The sequence below is a fragment of the Lipotes vexillifer genome, unplaced genomic scaffold (assembly GCF_000442215.2).
Source record: "Lipotes vexillifer unplaced genomic scaffold, Lipotes_vexillifer_v1.1 scaffold961, whole genome shotgun sequence".
NCBI classification, from domain to species: domain Eukaryota; kingdom Metazoa; phylum Chordata; class Mammalia; order Artiodactyla; family Lipotidae; genus Lipotes; species Lipotes vexillifer.
The window spans coordinates 832,617-847,549 of record NW_006776468.1 but is presented as its reverse complement, the minus strand read 5'-3'; the positions used below and the strand labels follow the sequence as shown (position 1 = coordinate 847,549).

The window sequence follows — 14,933 nt, the reverse complement described above, 5'->3', positions numbered from 1 at the left end:
AAGCTTGTTTCTAATTGACTTCCTCTTATCTTTTCCAGCTGATCGCAATATGTCTTCAGGAAATGCCAAAATTGGGCACCATGCCCCCCAGTTCAAAGCAACTGCTGTAATGCCAGATGGTCAGTTCAAAGATATCAGCCTATCTGACTACAAAGGTAAGAGTAGTTAGGTTCATTAATGTGGAATTATGTTACAATCTAGGGATGGCTTGTTCATTTTCTGTATCTCTTGTCATATTTGATTGTAAAATGATCTTTATATCTCCTGTGTCTTTTGGGTGAGAGGCTTTGTCTTCCTATTGAATTGAAGTGGTGATTATCATCAGTGAACAGAGGGTCGATATCCTAAGTCCAAACTGCTTCTGGAGAAAGCACATTCTTCATTATGTCTGGACATATATCTTTATTATTTTCCCAGTATTGCTCCTCAATTATATTATTGGAGATATTCTCATTATCATGTTATAAAAGGCCTTCAACAATTTAAAGTCTCAGAGCTAAAGTCTTTGGAGCTGTGAGACTATATTCACTTCAGTTTAAGAAATGTGTGTGTCATGATTGCTGTATTAGGCAGAGGGCTTAGGCACATTCCCTTGACTGTTTTGCCCCCAGAGAAAAATTGGTGTCACAATTAGAATAACTCTCCTTTCTGTTAAATAGTTTCAAGTAGACACCTAGCAAGTTCTAATGAGGTTCTCTTTATTTTGCAGTCACGGAGCAGCAGGGTCTTCTGGGACAATTGAAAATAGAAATTCCTTAGAATCCAAACCTGAAACTCAGGTGTCAAGTATACCTTTCTTGGTGGTGTAGCAGTCGGTTCCTAGAGTCAGCTTTTGGGTAGAACCTGTGACTAGGTTTCTTAACAAATTACACATATTGGTTGGAATGAGAGCAGATAAGTGGGGCCCTATGGAGAGAAGCTCCTGGCAAACAAGGTAAGTAGCACCATTAGGGAGGTTACCCTGGCCCAAGGGCAAAGGCATGAGGTTTAGGAAGAGCTATTGTGTGCCCTCCAGGGCTTGACCGGCTGTAGCTTGTTAGGCAACACCCCTGAGGAAGGTTGTTTAGGTGAGTGTGTTTATAGTGATTTTCGCTTTCAAAGTGAATGTCAAAAGGATCTGCTTGTTTTTGACTTTCAAACATTGTTTGAAAACAATGGAAATAAGTGGATATTTGGAATTGTTCCAAATAGCTCAGCCCATTAGGTATGGTGAGAAGCTGCCCTCAGGTTGAAGATCTAGAATACTTCAATTGGTAATCAGAATGAGTTTCATAAAATTGCAACTAGAAATTGTTACCTACCAGGAGAATTTTTGGAACTTTTGCCTTATAAATTTTTTCTTTGCTTTTCCTGTCAGGCTTGTTTGAAACATGTCTGTGGTTATTCAGGTGATCACTTAAAGCTATCAGAGACTTCCCTGGTGGTCCAGTGGTTAAGAGTCCCCCTTCCAGTGCAGGGGACGTGGGTTCAATCCGCAGTCGGGGAACTAAGATCCCACATGCCGCGGGCATGCTGCGGGGCAACTTAAGCCCGTGTGCCACAACTACAGAGCCTGCACACTACAACTAGAGGGGAGCTCGTGCACACTGCAAGGAAGATCCCTCGTGCCGCAAGGAAGACCCGATGCAGCCTAAATAAATAAATAAATAAACAAATAAATCTTACCCATCACATTACTGTGGTTCCTTGTGGAAGAATTGCAGAGGTTCTGACTTTCTCTTGTTGGTCTTACTGCCTTGCAGCAGAGAATGCAGCAATTCAGTTCTTTCTGGGCACTGATTATATAAGCATTGGCATTAGATTGTCCAGTAGATAATTGCATCTTTGCTTTTTTTCATCACTGGAGAACTTGGTGTTTGTGCTAATTTTAACTATCCAGAGATCAAAATTAGATGGAATTAGATGTTTATCTGTAGTTGGCAGCTAACATGGAGGCAGGAAAATAAAGCATGGAAACTGGAAGAACTTTTTCTTGTGGAAGAGGTTCTGACAGTAGCTGCAAGGAGTCTTCTCTGTTGAGCATCTTGGCATGTTAACAAATGTGTCTGCCATCAACTTGAAAAGGCTTCTTTTTCCATGGGAGAATGTCTTCAGGTTTACATTCTCTATAAGGCAAGGAAGTCTGTTTCTTTTCTTTTTTTTAATACATTTATTTACTTATTTATGGCTGTGTTGGGTTTTCGTTGCTGCACGCGGGCTTTCTCTAGTTGTAGAGAGTGGGGGCTTCTCTTGTTGCCGAGCACGGGCTCTAGGCGTGCGGGCTTGAGTAGTTGTGGCACGTGGGCTTAGTTGCTTTGCGGCATGTGGGATCTTCCCAGACCAGGGCTCAAACCCGTGTCCCCTGCATTGGCAGGTGGATTTTTAACCACTGCGCCACCAGGGAAGTCCCAGGAAGTCTATTTCAAAGGCTAACTTGGGCTTTTTTTTTTCCCCCAGGAAAATATGTTGTGTTCTTCTTTTACCCTCTTGACTTCACTTTTGTGTGCCCCACGGAGATCATTGCTTTCAGTGATAAGGCAGAAGAATTTAAGAAACTCAACTGCCAAGTGATTGGTGCTTCTGTGGATTCTCACTTTTGTCACCTGGCATGGTAAACCTCTTGGTCCATTTGGCATGGAGATTTTTTTTTTTTTTTTTTAATTATTACTATTTTTTTTTTTTTTTTTTTTGGCCGCACTGTGTGGCATGTGGGGGATCTTAATTCCCCGACTAGGCATGGAACCTGTGCCCCCTGCAGTGGAAGTGCAGAGTCTTAACCACTGTACCACCAGGGAAGTCCAGGCATATGGACTTTTAAATTAAGCAGCAACTGGGACTGGGAGGCTTTGGCAATAGACTTTCTCAAGTATTGATTTCTGGCTCATAGAAGGAGAACAAATGCTCTGACTTGTTGTTCTTACTGCCTGGCAGCAGAGGAAAAGCAGCTTGGATTACAGCTGAGTGTACCCTGGTGACCTTAACTGTCCTCAGCCGGTTATTTTACTGCTGGAAAAAGTTTGAAGTTTTCTGGGGAGTTAGATTAGGAATGTTGGACAGGAGAAGGCATAGTTGTAGTTAATGCTTTTGTTACACAAGAGTTTGAATGAATGTGATTGTATGTGTGCTTTTTGCTGTAGGATCAACACACCCAAGAAGCAAGGAGGACTGGGACCCATGAACATTCCCTTGATATCAGACCCCAAGCACACCATTGCTCAGGACTACGGGGTCTTAAAGGCTGATGAAGGCATCTCATTCAGGTATATACCTGCTGGGGGGCTGACAGTCATCAGGAGAACTATCTGATTGGCTGAGGACCTTTTATTTGAAAGGTAGAGCCCTGATCTGTGGAGTCTTTTTTCTCATTTCATTTTTTTTCCTGTTGTATTGAGAAATAATTGATAGACATCACTGTGTAAGTTTAAGGTGTATGGCATGATGGTTTCATTTCATTCTTTTGTGCTGGGCCTAAGGGGAAGGCCAGTGCAAGTGTGGGAGACCAGCCTATTTCCATTTCTTCTCTGTTCTAAGAAAGCAATTTCTAAAACTGTATTGTCTCTCTCAAACCTTTAATACTTTTTTCCAGGGGCCTTTTTATTATTGATGATAAAGGTATCCTTCGACAGATCACCATAAATGACCTTCCTGTTGGCCGTTCTGTGGATGAGACACTGAGACTAGTTCAGGCCTTCCAGTTTACTGACAAACATGGGGAAGGTAAGTCAGTCTGCCTGGTGACAGGACAGCGGAGTGGGAAAGATGGGAGGAACAAAGTCTACCAGATAAAAGGGTGATTATGTCTCTTCAAGAAGTTGCCATCTCTGGATTATAGTGGGTTGTGGGGGTGGGGCAATGGAAAAGCCTGGGGAGGAGAATATAAAGGCTTCTTGTTCCAACCGCGTATTCCCAGCTTCTGCCCTGATCATTTAGTATCGCTCAGTGCTGCAGATTCAACTTTTTAAAAGAGTATAGGAGGATCCCATAGGTGTGTTAAGGGCAAAACAAAAGGCTGGGAATCACACCTAGACATGAACCATGCTGCTCTTGACAAGTGTTTACTGGGGGGAGAGCTTAATCCCTGTAGACCATATTTGTTTCACTGGGGTAATGTCCAACCAGTTTTGGAAAATGAAATGAAAATAGGACTGAGATAACTTATCCAAAGACAGTAGGTAGAAACAGTTAATACATTTTTATCTTTTAAAAATCCATTCTGTTGGTGCAGTGTGGTTGTATTTGTAAGACTTATAATCAACAAATACCAAACTATATATGCTCAATATAAAAATTTTTCTAAGGAAGGAGGGGTTAGGGCTGAAGGGTTTGAGATGAAATACCAAGGTTCTTCGTTAGAAGTTTCAGGATGAAAGACGATGTTTTTGTGAGTCTGAACATGACCGAGTAGATTCAATTTACGGTTTTTATCTAGCATTTGCTAGAGTGCAGGTCTTTCTTACTGCTCTAGCCCTTCTCTCCTTATATATTCTCTCATTGCAGTGTTTTGATAAAGTCCTGAACTACTTGCTCCCAGCCTTTGAGTTTATAAGGCTGTAGCTTTTGACAGCTCCCCACCTCTGCCCAGTGTAGTTGTTGGTTGGAATGAGATAGCCTTATCCCAACTGGGTTGAGTTTTAAGAACTCAGCTCCTCCATCTGCTGCAGGTGCTGGGTATGTAGGGGGAAGGGATCTTGAACCCCACCCCAGCTTAATATGATTGAGGGTAAGATGGTTGTGATCAAGTGCTACTGATATCAAGTGCGCAGGTGGACTTGGACAAATTTATTTCATTTTCTTTCTCTAGAAAATAAGTAGTTCCGACTAGCTCTCTAAGGCTCATTTCAGCTCTGATCTTGTGAGTTAAAGGAGGTGGAAGTTAAGAGTCTGGATTAGTGGTGTTTGGGGGACCCAAAAGTGCTAGCTTGACTAGAGTGGAAGGCTAATAAGTAATGGGAATGAGAAGGCACCATTTGCAGAAGCATGTGTGAGCTTTACTCTGGATTAAAGGAGCAAACAGCTGCTGAGACTGCCCCCTGGTGGAGAATGAAGTTCAGTACAAAGACGGAAGGCGCTGTGGAGTGGCCAAGTCGGCCCTTTACTGGACTTTGCTAGGACCTTGCATAGACTCTTGAACCCAAGCTTTCATGACTCTGTGAAGCTTGCTTCTTCACACTCTATTGTTCTCTGCTGCGTCCCATCCCATTAGAACAGGCACAGCTTTCTGTGCGCAGCCTTTTATGGCTTATAGTATGATAGCTCCCACTTGAGAGCATGTAAATACCAACCAGGCAGTCTATATGATGTGCTGTCATGTGTTGTTTATTTGACAAATAACCCTGCATTCCTATTTTTAAAATTGAGATATAATTGACATATAACATTATATTATTTTCAGGTGTACAACATAATGACCTTATGTTTGTATATCCTATTTTTACCTAAAAATCTTTTTTGATCTTGAATTTTACACTTTTTTGCGGGGGAGGGGTCTTTAAGTGAACTACATTACATTTTAGCAGAGAGAAGGGTGGAACTGACAAATACCATAGAGAAATTTTTTACTGAAAAAATCCTATGTTCCTATTTTTAAGGATAAGTAAACCAATATTTAAACACAGCATATGTTCATAGTTAATGGTGGAACTGGGATCCAAATTCAAAGCCCTCCTTTTCTTAGGTAATTTCAAATGCTGAAAAAGTCATTGTTTAGGGCCTTCTGTGTTGGCGAGAGTTGTGGTACTTCAGCTGCACTTGAAAGCTGATAAATGTGGGACTCAGCCAGTTCTTCTGGGCTCCATATTGATTCTGAAAAACCAGCACTGTTGGGTATGAGTGAAACATCCAAGTGTGGATCTTTCTGTCCTGTCATTAATTATTGGTACAGTGTTAAGTGCCAAGAGGCTTTAGTGCCAAGGAGACTAAATTGTCAAGGTCCTTCTTTCTGGTTCATTATTCCTCCTATCTTTGTATCATTTGTATTCCTGGACAGAAGAATCTTTGGTTTCCCTGCTGGCAAACTATGGGATGGCTTTGGGTCTGGTCTCTGTTTTTATGTTGCTTTTTATTCTTGGAAGCTTGTTTATGCTTAGGACCTGTGTTCTAATCCTTTGGTGCCACTAAAGCTAATGACTGTAACAATCAAATGGAGATTTTGTAAAGCAGCTGGGTTTGCCATTTAGTGCTTGTTTCATCCATACCTTGTTTCCAGACTGCTGTTTGCAGTGTCTGACATCTGAGGCTGTGACATCCTTGGACTGAAAGGGGCTTCCCCTCTCTCACCTGAGCAAGTGAGATTTTTGCTGCTCCATTATTGGACTTTGCTGACTACATGCTTCCTAGAAGACTAAACAGCAAATAGAGTGGAAAATCAGAGATTGGTTCCCTTGCCTCACTTTCCTCAGGTTTGCCCAAGGAGCATTGCTAACTTAGGATCGTTGGAAAGGTTGAAAGGTTCTTTTCTGCATAAAGTGTGCGAAAGATTCAAACTTGGACATTTGCTTACCAAGGTATAGCAGGCAGTTACTTAGTGAAACAAGCAGAACCTTCTGTGGAGGTCCTGTTCCTTATTTCAGGCATTCTTGTTTGGCAGAGTTAAGGAACACTGAGAAGGAAAACTGCTTGCTGCTTTCAGATCTCTGAAGGGCTGCTAGAGGGAAGCAGCAGCTTAGTGTTAGGGTTTACACAGTCCTAGCTTTGTCATTTTTAGCTTATATTTTTCTTGGGTATGGGGGCAAGTCACTTAAGGTTTTTTTAAATCAATTTTTATTGTGGTTATATATAATTTACCTTTTTTTCTTTTTTTTGGGTTACGCGGGCCTCTCACTGTTGTGGCCTCTCCCGTTGCGGAACACAGGCTCCGGACGCGCAGGCTCAGCGGCCATGGCTCATGGGCCTAGCCGCTCCGTGGCATGTGGGATCTTCCCGGCCCGGGGCACGAACTCGTGTCCCCTGCATCGGCAGGCGGACTCTCAGCCACTGCGCCACCAGGGAAGCCCCTAATTTACCTTTTTAAGTGCATAATTCAGTGGCATTAATTACATTCACAGTGTTGTACATCTGTCACCACTGTTTCTCCTTTTCATCATCCCAAACAGGCAGTAGTAACCATGAAGCAATAACTTAGCATTCCCCTTTCCCTCCAGCCTGTGGTAACTTCTACTTTCTGTGTCTATGAATTTGCCTATTCTAGGTGTTTCATGTGAGTGAAATCATATAGTATTTATCCATTTGTGTTTGGTTTCTTTCACCTAGCATAATGTTTTCAAGGTTTATCCAGGCTGTAGTATGTATCAGAACATTATTATTTTTAAAGGCTGAATAATATTCCGATACACACACACAAACACACACAATTTTATGTCTATCCATCCGTTAACAGGTTGTTTCCACCTTTTGGCTATTGTGAATAATATTGCTAAAATATTGGTGAACTGGTGTCTGAATCCGTTTCCAGTTACTTTGGGGCTATATATAGGAGGAGAATTGCTGGGTCACATGGTAATTCTATGTTTAGATTCTTGAGGAACTGCCAAACTGTTTTCCACAGCACATGCACCATTTTACATTCCCACCAGCAATACCAAGGGCTCTTTACATCCTTCCCAACATTTACTTTCCTTTTTTTAAACTATAGCCATCCTAGGGGATGTGAAGTAGTATCTCATTGTAGTTTTGACTAGTGATGGCATATTTTCATATGTTTATTTGACCATTTGTATATCTTTGGAGATATGTCTTTTTTCAAGTCCTTTGCCCATTTTTGAATTGGGTTGTCTGTTGAGCTGTGGGAGTTCTGGATTTCACTTTTGGCTATTAATCCCTTATCAGATATGATTTATAAATATTTTTTCCCATTCTGTCGGTTGTCTTCACTCACTTCATAATGTCCTTTAATCTACAAAAGTCCTTAATGTCAATCAAGTCCAATTTACCTTATGTTTTTTACTGTTGTTTGTGTTTTCAGTATCATATCTAAGAATACATTTCCAAATCTAAGGCCATGAAGTTTGACCACCCTGTGTTTTCTTCAAAGAGTTTGTGGTTTTAGCTCATATATAGGCTGTTGATCCATTTGCGAGTAAATTTTTTGTGAATAGATGTCCAATTTCATTGTTTTACATGTGGAAATCCAGCTGTTCCAGCACCATCTGTTGAAGAGCATTTAAGCTTATTTTTCAAAGGTGCATTTTTGAAGCATACATAAAATTACTGAGAACATATGAATACCCATTTACCTACTACCTACTGTTAACAAAATCGTAATATTTTGCTATACATACTTTAGACAGATTTTTAGAACAAAGTATAAAGTTGAAGCTGTTACTTTCTTTAAATTTCAGTTACTCTGTGAACAAATTAGGTATCATAGTAATTAGGGCTCTGGTGAGGATTAAATTACATATTTATAGCTTTGAACTAAAAGGCTGAATGATCTCAGACTGCAGGGTAGGCTTCCTGGTTCCTGAATGTTGCTTTTTAGGGCTCACGTTTGGTTTTGAGGCATCCACTTGTCCTTGGGAGGGTGGAGCTCACCACTGATAAGGTTATTAATTAGTATCCTTTCTTTTGCAGTGTGCCCAGCTGGCTGGAAGCCTGGCAGTGATACCATCAAGCCTGATGTCCAGAGCAAAGATTGAGGCATCCACTTGTCCTTGGGAGGGTGGAGCTCACCACTGATAAGGTTATTAATTAGTATCCTTTCTTTTGCAGTGTGCCCAGCTGGCTGGAAGCCTGGCAGTGATACCATCAAGCCTGATGTCCAGAAGAGCAAAGAATATTTCTCTAAGCAGAAGTGAGCACTGGGCCATTTTAGGGCCAGGCTGCAGTAGGTGGCCATGAGAACAAAACCTGTTTTGTACTATTGTCATGCTTAAAACACAAGACCTTGCGCTCAGCCCAGATGTGTGGGACAGGACAGGCCTTTCCTGCAGGGGTTGGGGAGGCCAGCCTTTCTTCCTCTGGAGGGAATGGCCTGGGCTGTATTATGGGGCAGGCAAACTGATGTGTATAGTAGTAGGGTATCACTTTCGGTCTTTTGTAGTTTTATTAAACTTGAGCTGAGACCTTGTTGATTCTTCATTTTAGGGGGACATTAGCCTTTGAGTGTAAGAGGAATTTACTTTTTGCTTTCCCTCTTTAGGGGAAAATGAGGTGTGAGAGTGCCTCAGAATCAGGAAATTATATTGAGGGGAAATGCAAGTACATACAGAGAATAGACCTCGAAGCAAGGTGTTTTATTTCACCATATCTGGAGAAGAGCAAGGCCTACTACAGTACTGGCCAAGGCACTGCAAGTTTTGCTATAGGCTGGGTTGCAGGTTAAGAGCCCAGTGAGATTACTGACATTTACTTTTACACTACTGGGAGGGCGGGCTGTATGAAAACCTGAAGCTTGGCCTCTTCTGATAAATGCCTGGTACTGGTTCTGTAAAAAGATCAGTTAGAGGCTTCAGTACCTTTGGAACTAAAAGGGGGAGGGGGAGACAAACACAGCGCTGGTGTTCATAGGGTAGGTTTCTGTGTCAAAAAGCACAGTGCTGAGCACCTCTTGGCTTCCCTGGGTTTCTATCCTTGATTTAAGGGTAGTTCTTATCCTCATATCATTGTCCTGAGGGAGGGTTGTCAGTGGGGCAAAGGTGGATTCCTCCTGGGCTCTTGAGGCTAGGGCAGATTCAGGACTGAGAATCTATATCATGTGGTGCCCTTCTAGACACCTTCCAGACACGGCTACCCCAGCCTACCTAACCCTCCAGTATTCAGACAAGCAAGAACTATGAGCGGCAGTATAGGATTCCTGGGGCCTTTAATAATAGCTTATTATATGCCAGGTACTATTTCGTATTTATTCAGTCTCCATAAGAACCCTCTGAGGCAGGTACCGTTATTTAGGGGATAGTTGCTTCTTAAGCCCTGTAACAAGCAGCATCTTGAAGCACTGCAGAGAAATGGTAACAGGTAATCCATATTCCAAGGCAGGTGGCAAGTCTGGATCTGCTTTGGTCTTTTGACCAAACTTCTTTAAGCCCTGTTATCTTCATTTAAGATCTCTATTATAATTCTTTATCAAAAATGATCATCTTGTACCCAATAAAATCTTGTCTAGCCAAATAAATCCCAGCAGGTGCAACTGTCATAAATGAGGATCCCACAGGGGAGGGGAGGGTATCAAGGGCCAGGGGATGCAGGTGGTGAGACCCTGGGGCTGAGCCAGCCTCTGCTGGGATTCTGAGGCTTCCTGGGGATGAATGTGGTGAAATGAAGCTCTTGGGATGTAGAGCTAGGCTCCTCTGAGGTCTGGGCCAAGCCCAATAAGGCCAAGCGTTGGGCAGGCGGAGTGGAAAAGTAGGCCTTCTGCTCTTCTGAGTAGCGCTCCTGAGGTGGCACAGCATCCCGGTAAGTCCAGTCACGCCAATGGAAGTTGAAGCGTTCAAGCAGGGTGATCCGGTCAGCTCTTGCAGGTACACAGTCGAGGGGCTTTGTGGGTGGCAGATCTGGCACCTCTATTCCTCGCAGCAGCACCGCCCCTCGGATGGCAAACCATCCCCCAAATCTGGGATGTATGCACACACCTGATATGTGCTGGGGAGCAGGTAAAAAAGAAAACAGTCATGGAGGTTGTCTTGGCACCAAATCCAGCTACCAGCAATGCAAGCTAGGTTTGTTCACTTACTCATTCTCATTTCTCATTCTGAGTCTACATGTGAGCCTCTGTCAGTCCTTGACTGGACTCCTCTATTCCCTCCTGGACAACTATTTTCATGAAGTCACTGACCACAAGGAAAGGTTCCTTGAGCTGAACTTCAGCTTCCCAGTCTCACCACTCTAATCACAGCTCTGCCCCCTCCATTCTAACACAAAGACTAAGAACAGACTAGTTCTCTGACTGTCCCTAGGAACCAGACCCCTGACCATGGTGCACCCTTGTCCTGGATTGTACCCATCAGTTCCTTTACCCAGGGGAGGTGGAAGAATGACACCTGAAATCTTTTTTTTCTTTTGGCTGTGCCTCGCGGTTTACGGGATTCTCAGTTCCCCAACCAGGTAATGAACCTGGGCCATGGCAGTGAAACCCCGGAATCCTAAACACTAGGCCTCCAGGGAACTCCTGGGACTTGAAATCTTGAGGGATTTTCCTTTCCTTTTCTTTCTCAGCCCCTATTCATTCATATTTGCTCTCTGACCTGGGTTCCCCAGGGGTCAGACTCCACATCCTGTCGTTGGTAGTAATAAGCTGCTCCTGCCACATGGGCTGCTGTCTGGGCCAGAATCTTGGGGCGCCGGTTTGGGTGTACCTCGTAGTCAGTGATGATTTCTACTTGCATCCCTGGGAGGCTCTGTGATAGAGAACAAGATGGAAGCTTTTAGCACAAGAGGAATCATGACCATGTCCAACAGAGCCTTAAGTTGTGTTAACATGGCCCTGTCCTCAGAAGTCATGTTTAAAGGGGAAACATGATCTTAAACTTGGAGTGGGGCTGGGGGCTCCAGCGTGAAGAAAACAATGTGTCTAGGCGGGCCCATGTTTGAAGGGAAATGCAGTCTTGTTCAGAAACCTTTATGAGGGGTGACTTGGCTCTGCCTTCCGGAGGCCCAATGTGGAGGAAGACATGGCCCAGCTTTGGGGAGACCCAGTGTATGTGTACGTGTGTATATACATGTAAAGTGTGTAGTGGGGGAGTATTCTGTCCTCAAAAGACCCCAAAGACAGTGTAAAGCTTCTAGGTCTAGGGCAAAGAAAGGTGAGAGATGCGTGGAGCATGTTGGGCTTATTCCCATTTCACTTGGAGGCCAAGGGAAATCTGATCATATAGTTGTCCATCAGTGAAGGGTGAGTGAGACTGGTTTCAGACCTGGGGGGCTGCTAGAGGAGGTGGCCAAACCCGGGGTGAGAAGGCAGAATGGGGAGAGAGCACATTGTCAAGGCTGGCTTTAGGATACCCTTCTGCCCTGGAAGTGGCTCCTAGCCCTAGGCAGGTCTAGATCCTGCACTAAGCTTCGAGCAGCTGGAAGGAGATGAGGTTTTGAAGCTGGGGAAGGCTACAGCCAGCCTTGCTCACCTCTCTAACACGGCCCAGGTGGTAGGCCACACACTGGTCCACAGGGTCAGTCAGTGGTTGGAGGTGGCAGCTCTGCAGGAAGGGCTTGAGGGCCCGGTCAAACATGGCAGGTGTGCTGAGTACCAGGAAGGCCAGGGTAGGTCCTGGCAGGGGCAGGTGGAAGGCTGGAGGCAGGAGTGCATTGTACCATGCCACCTGGAACAGAGAAAATTCAGGCCACACAAGAGGGCCAACTTAGGCCTTAGCCAGGCCCATACCTTAGCTTTGCATTCAAGGCTTCATGCATCTTGCCCAGCCTCCATCTTACTCAATGAAATTCTACTGAAGTATGATGTGTGTTTATGGGGATGCATCTGAATCTGACGGGGAGTTACAATAGGCAAAGAATTCATAAAAAACTAAGGACAAAAAAAATGATTATATTGTGATTAGTGCAATAACAGGGCCAGTGAAGGCCCTCTGAAATTAGAAAAGGCTTGGAAGCTGAGTCTTGAAGGCTAGGAAGGAAACTTATAGGCTGATGTGGAGAGGGAAAATCTGGTATGTGTTTTAAATAGGTCCCAACATAAACAGGTAAAAAGTGCAAGGCATAGTTGGAGAATAGCAAATTGTCTAGTTTGACAGAAGTGAAGCATCTGTGGAGGGGAGCAGAGGGAGAGAAGGCTGGACAGATCAGTAGGAGTAAGACTGACTGGCCTTGAACACTACCAATTTGAGGAATATGGGTCTAATTTAGTGACAATGAGGGGCTAGCCATTGAAGATTTAAGGAGTACACTGACATGATCAGTTTTGGATCAGTCTGGCTGCAGTGTGGAGGATGGAATGGAGGCAAAGTGACAGCAAGGAGGTTACTGCAGAAATTCAAATGAGAAATAGGGGCCTGGACCAAGAGCATAGATGGGTTGAATGGAAGGAAATGGATCTGGGATAGGAGACAGATTGCTAAAGGTCTCAGTGGCTGATTGTATGTGGAGCTAGGGAGGTGAGAGAAGGAGGAGCTTAGGATGATTGGCAGGGCTGTATATGGCACTGTTCAATACCATAGCTCCCCCTATCCAGGCCTACCTGATTGCACCAGCTAGGCATCCCCACTCTCCCTCATACCTGCCATCCACCACTACTACCTCAACACCTTTATTCAAGCTCTTCCTGATATTTGGGATGTACATAACCTTCTAATCTATCTTTTCATACATAGTTCAACTCCATTTTTTCCAGGGAAGGCTCTCTGAGGCTAGATCCAACCTACTTCTTCCTCTATAGTCCTTTCCCAGCACTGCTGTGTGCCACTCAGTGGAAGGGGTGTAAATGGGCTGCCTCTTAAGCATCAGGCAAAAGGCTCAAGCTGAGTTGACTTAGCTTTGTTTCCAAGCACAGGGTTCAGTGCAGGGGGCACTGGATATAGGGAAATGGACCTATGTGAACAAGGGTAGGTGGTGATGCCAGACTTATGTGTCAGGCAAGTGTATAGTTTATATACCCAGCCCAGCACTTGTGACTGGCAACATCATGAATGTAACCTTTTAGTGGTAAAAGGAACAACCCAGCCAACTCTTTCCTTGTTCAACACCATGAATGCCCTTCGCTAATCAGATGGCCTAAATTCTAGCCATGCACATTCCAGGCCTTGCCCTCCTCCCAACTCCTACGGGAAGCTTCCAAAATGACTCTGGCCCCACAGTACCTTTCTTCCTGTAAATTACGTAGGTGACAAAGCCACAGGGTTACTGGATCATATGGTGTCTTCTATTCATCAATCCGGCATTGTATGAGGGTAAAAGGACAAACCTGCAACAGTTCTCTACCCGTTTAGCCCAAGCGCCCATTGAGACCCTGTCCCGATAGGTCAAACGAACACGGGGCCAGAAGAGCTCGGGAAAGTTCAGAGGACTCCAGGGCCTCACGCCGGTGGCACTGAAGCCAACCATACACTTCGCCCTAGCACCACAGTAGGGATAAACCAACCTGGAAGGGGTAAACCTCGAAGCCGAAAGGGCACAACGTGTCTTCAATCTTCTGCTTCAGCTCTGCGACTTGCGGCTCCATAGCGCACGCTACACGCTGAGCCTGCTGGGGAATGGAGTCTCAAGGTAACTCGGGACGTTAAGCTTTGAGGCAGCTTGGACTCCATTTCCCAAGAACTACTGGGATCGGCAGCGGGACTTCGTTGGCTCTGCGCGATGCATCCTGGGACACGTAGTTCATTCGGTCCCTAGAGACAGCCATTACAGAAGCCGAAAGACTCAGTTTCCCGGCAAGCTTCACGGTGGGGGTGTGACTGCGCGTGTTGCTTCTAGGGAACCGTAGTTCGACAGCCTGCATCGCCAGCTGTCTCCAGTAGAGGTGAACTCAGTTTCCCAAGTGGCACCGCGGAGGCCAGTGCGAAGTCGGGCTTTCCCGGCCTACCGTAAGGTTTGAACCGGGCGGCGGCAGTAGTCGCGGGCACAGGTTCGGTGTGATGGCGCAAGTGTCGTGCGTCTGGAGAGGTCTCGACCAAGATTTGGTACCTTTTAACTCCCACCTGATATCTGCGTATCAGGGCATCGCGCTTTTCCACCAGTTCCCCAAGGACGTTGCTCCCCTGACTAGTCCCAGAGGCGCAGTTTTGGTCTGATACTGCATCCTTACCGTTATTATTGCATCCCCCACTCACCTCTTTAGATCTGACGTTGTGGTCTTTCCTGGGCTGTGCCTTGGGTGTCCACAGTTGGGAGAGCAAGGGAACAAGATGCCAGGGAGCCAGAGCTCTGCCGCAGGCTATGAGTAGGAGCCTGAGATGGTCTGAGCAGCTCGATGCGCTTCTCAATGCTACTGACGGAAATGTGGCCAGGATTAAGGTGAGGGGGCGCCTGAGTCCCCCGCCCTCTGGTTTAGGGGATGTGGGTTAAGGAACTGCAAG

The 14,933-nt window shown here is 44.9% G+C and overlaps 2 protein-coding genes across 3 annotated transcripts in view; one reads left to right on the top strand and one right to left on the bottom strand.

The window, feature by feature from the left end:
• The window catches only part of PRDX1 (peroxiredoxin 1), a 44,816-nt gene extending 35,764 nt beyond the window's left edge, over positions 1 to 9,052 (top strand). For both annotated transcript variants that reach the window (XM_007450365.1, XM_007450366.1), the window contains exons 2-6: positions 39 to 155; positions 2,437 to 2,590; positions 3,117 to 3,239; positions 3,566 to 3,696; positions 8,686 to 9,052. In XM_007450365.1, the coding sequence (XP_007450427.1) occupies positions 39 to 155; positions 2,437 to 2,590; positions 3,117 to 3,239; positions 3,566 to 3,696; positions 8,686 to 8,771 (611 nt within the window). In that variant the 3' untranslated portion in view covers positions 8,772 to 9,052. The remainder of the gene's footprint in view (positions 1 to 38; positions 156 to 2,436; positions 2,591 to 3,116; positions 3,240 to 3,565; positions 3,697 to 8,685) is intronic.
• A 743-nt stretch (positions 9,053 to 9,795) lies between these two features.
• Positions 9,796 to 14,209, bottom strand: MMACHC (metabolism of cobalamin associated C). The gene is made up of 4 exons (XM_007450364.1): positions 14,000 to 14,209; positions 12,033 to 12,227; positions 11,157 to 11,309; positions 9,796 to 10,554 (listed from the first exon to the last, which is right to left on the bottom strand). Exons 1-4 carry the CDS (start codon positions 14,078 to 14,080, stop codon positions 10,141 to 10,143), a joined length of 843 nt encoding a protein of 280 aa, XP_007450426.1. The 5' UTR covers positions 14,081 to 14,209; the 3' UTR covers positions 9,796 to 10,140.
• Positions 14,210 to 14,933: the final 724 nt, after the last annotated feature.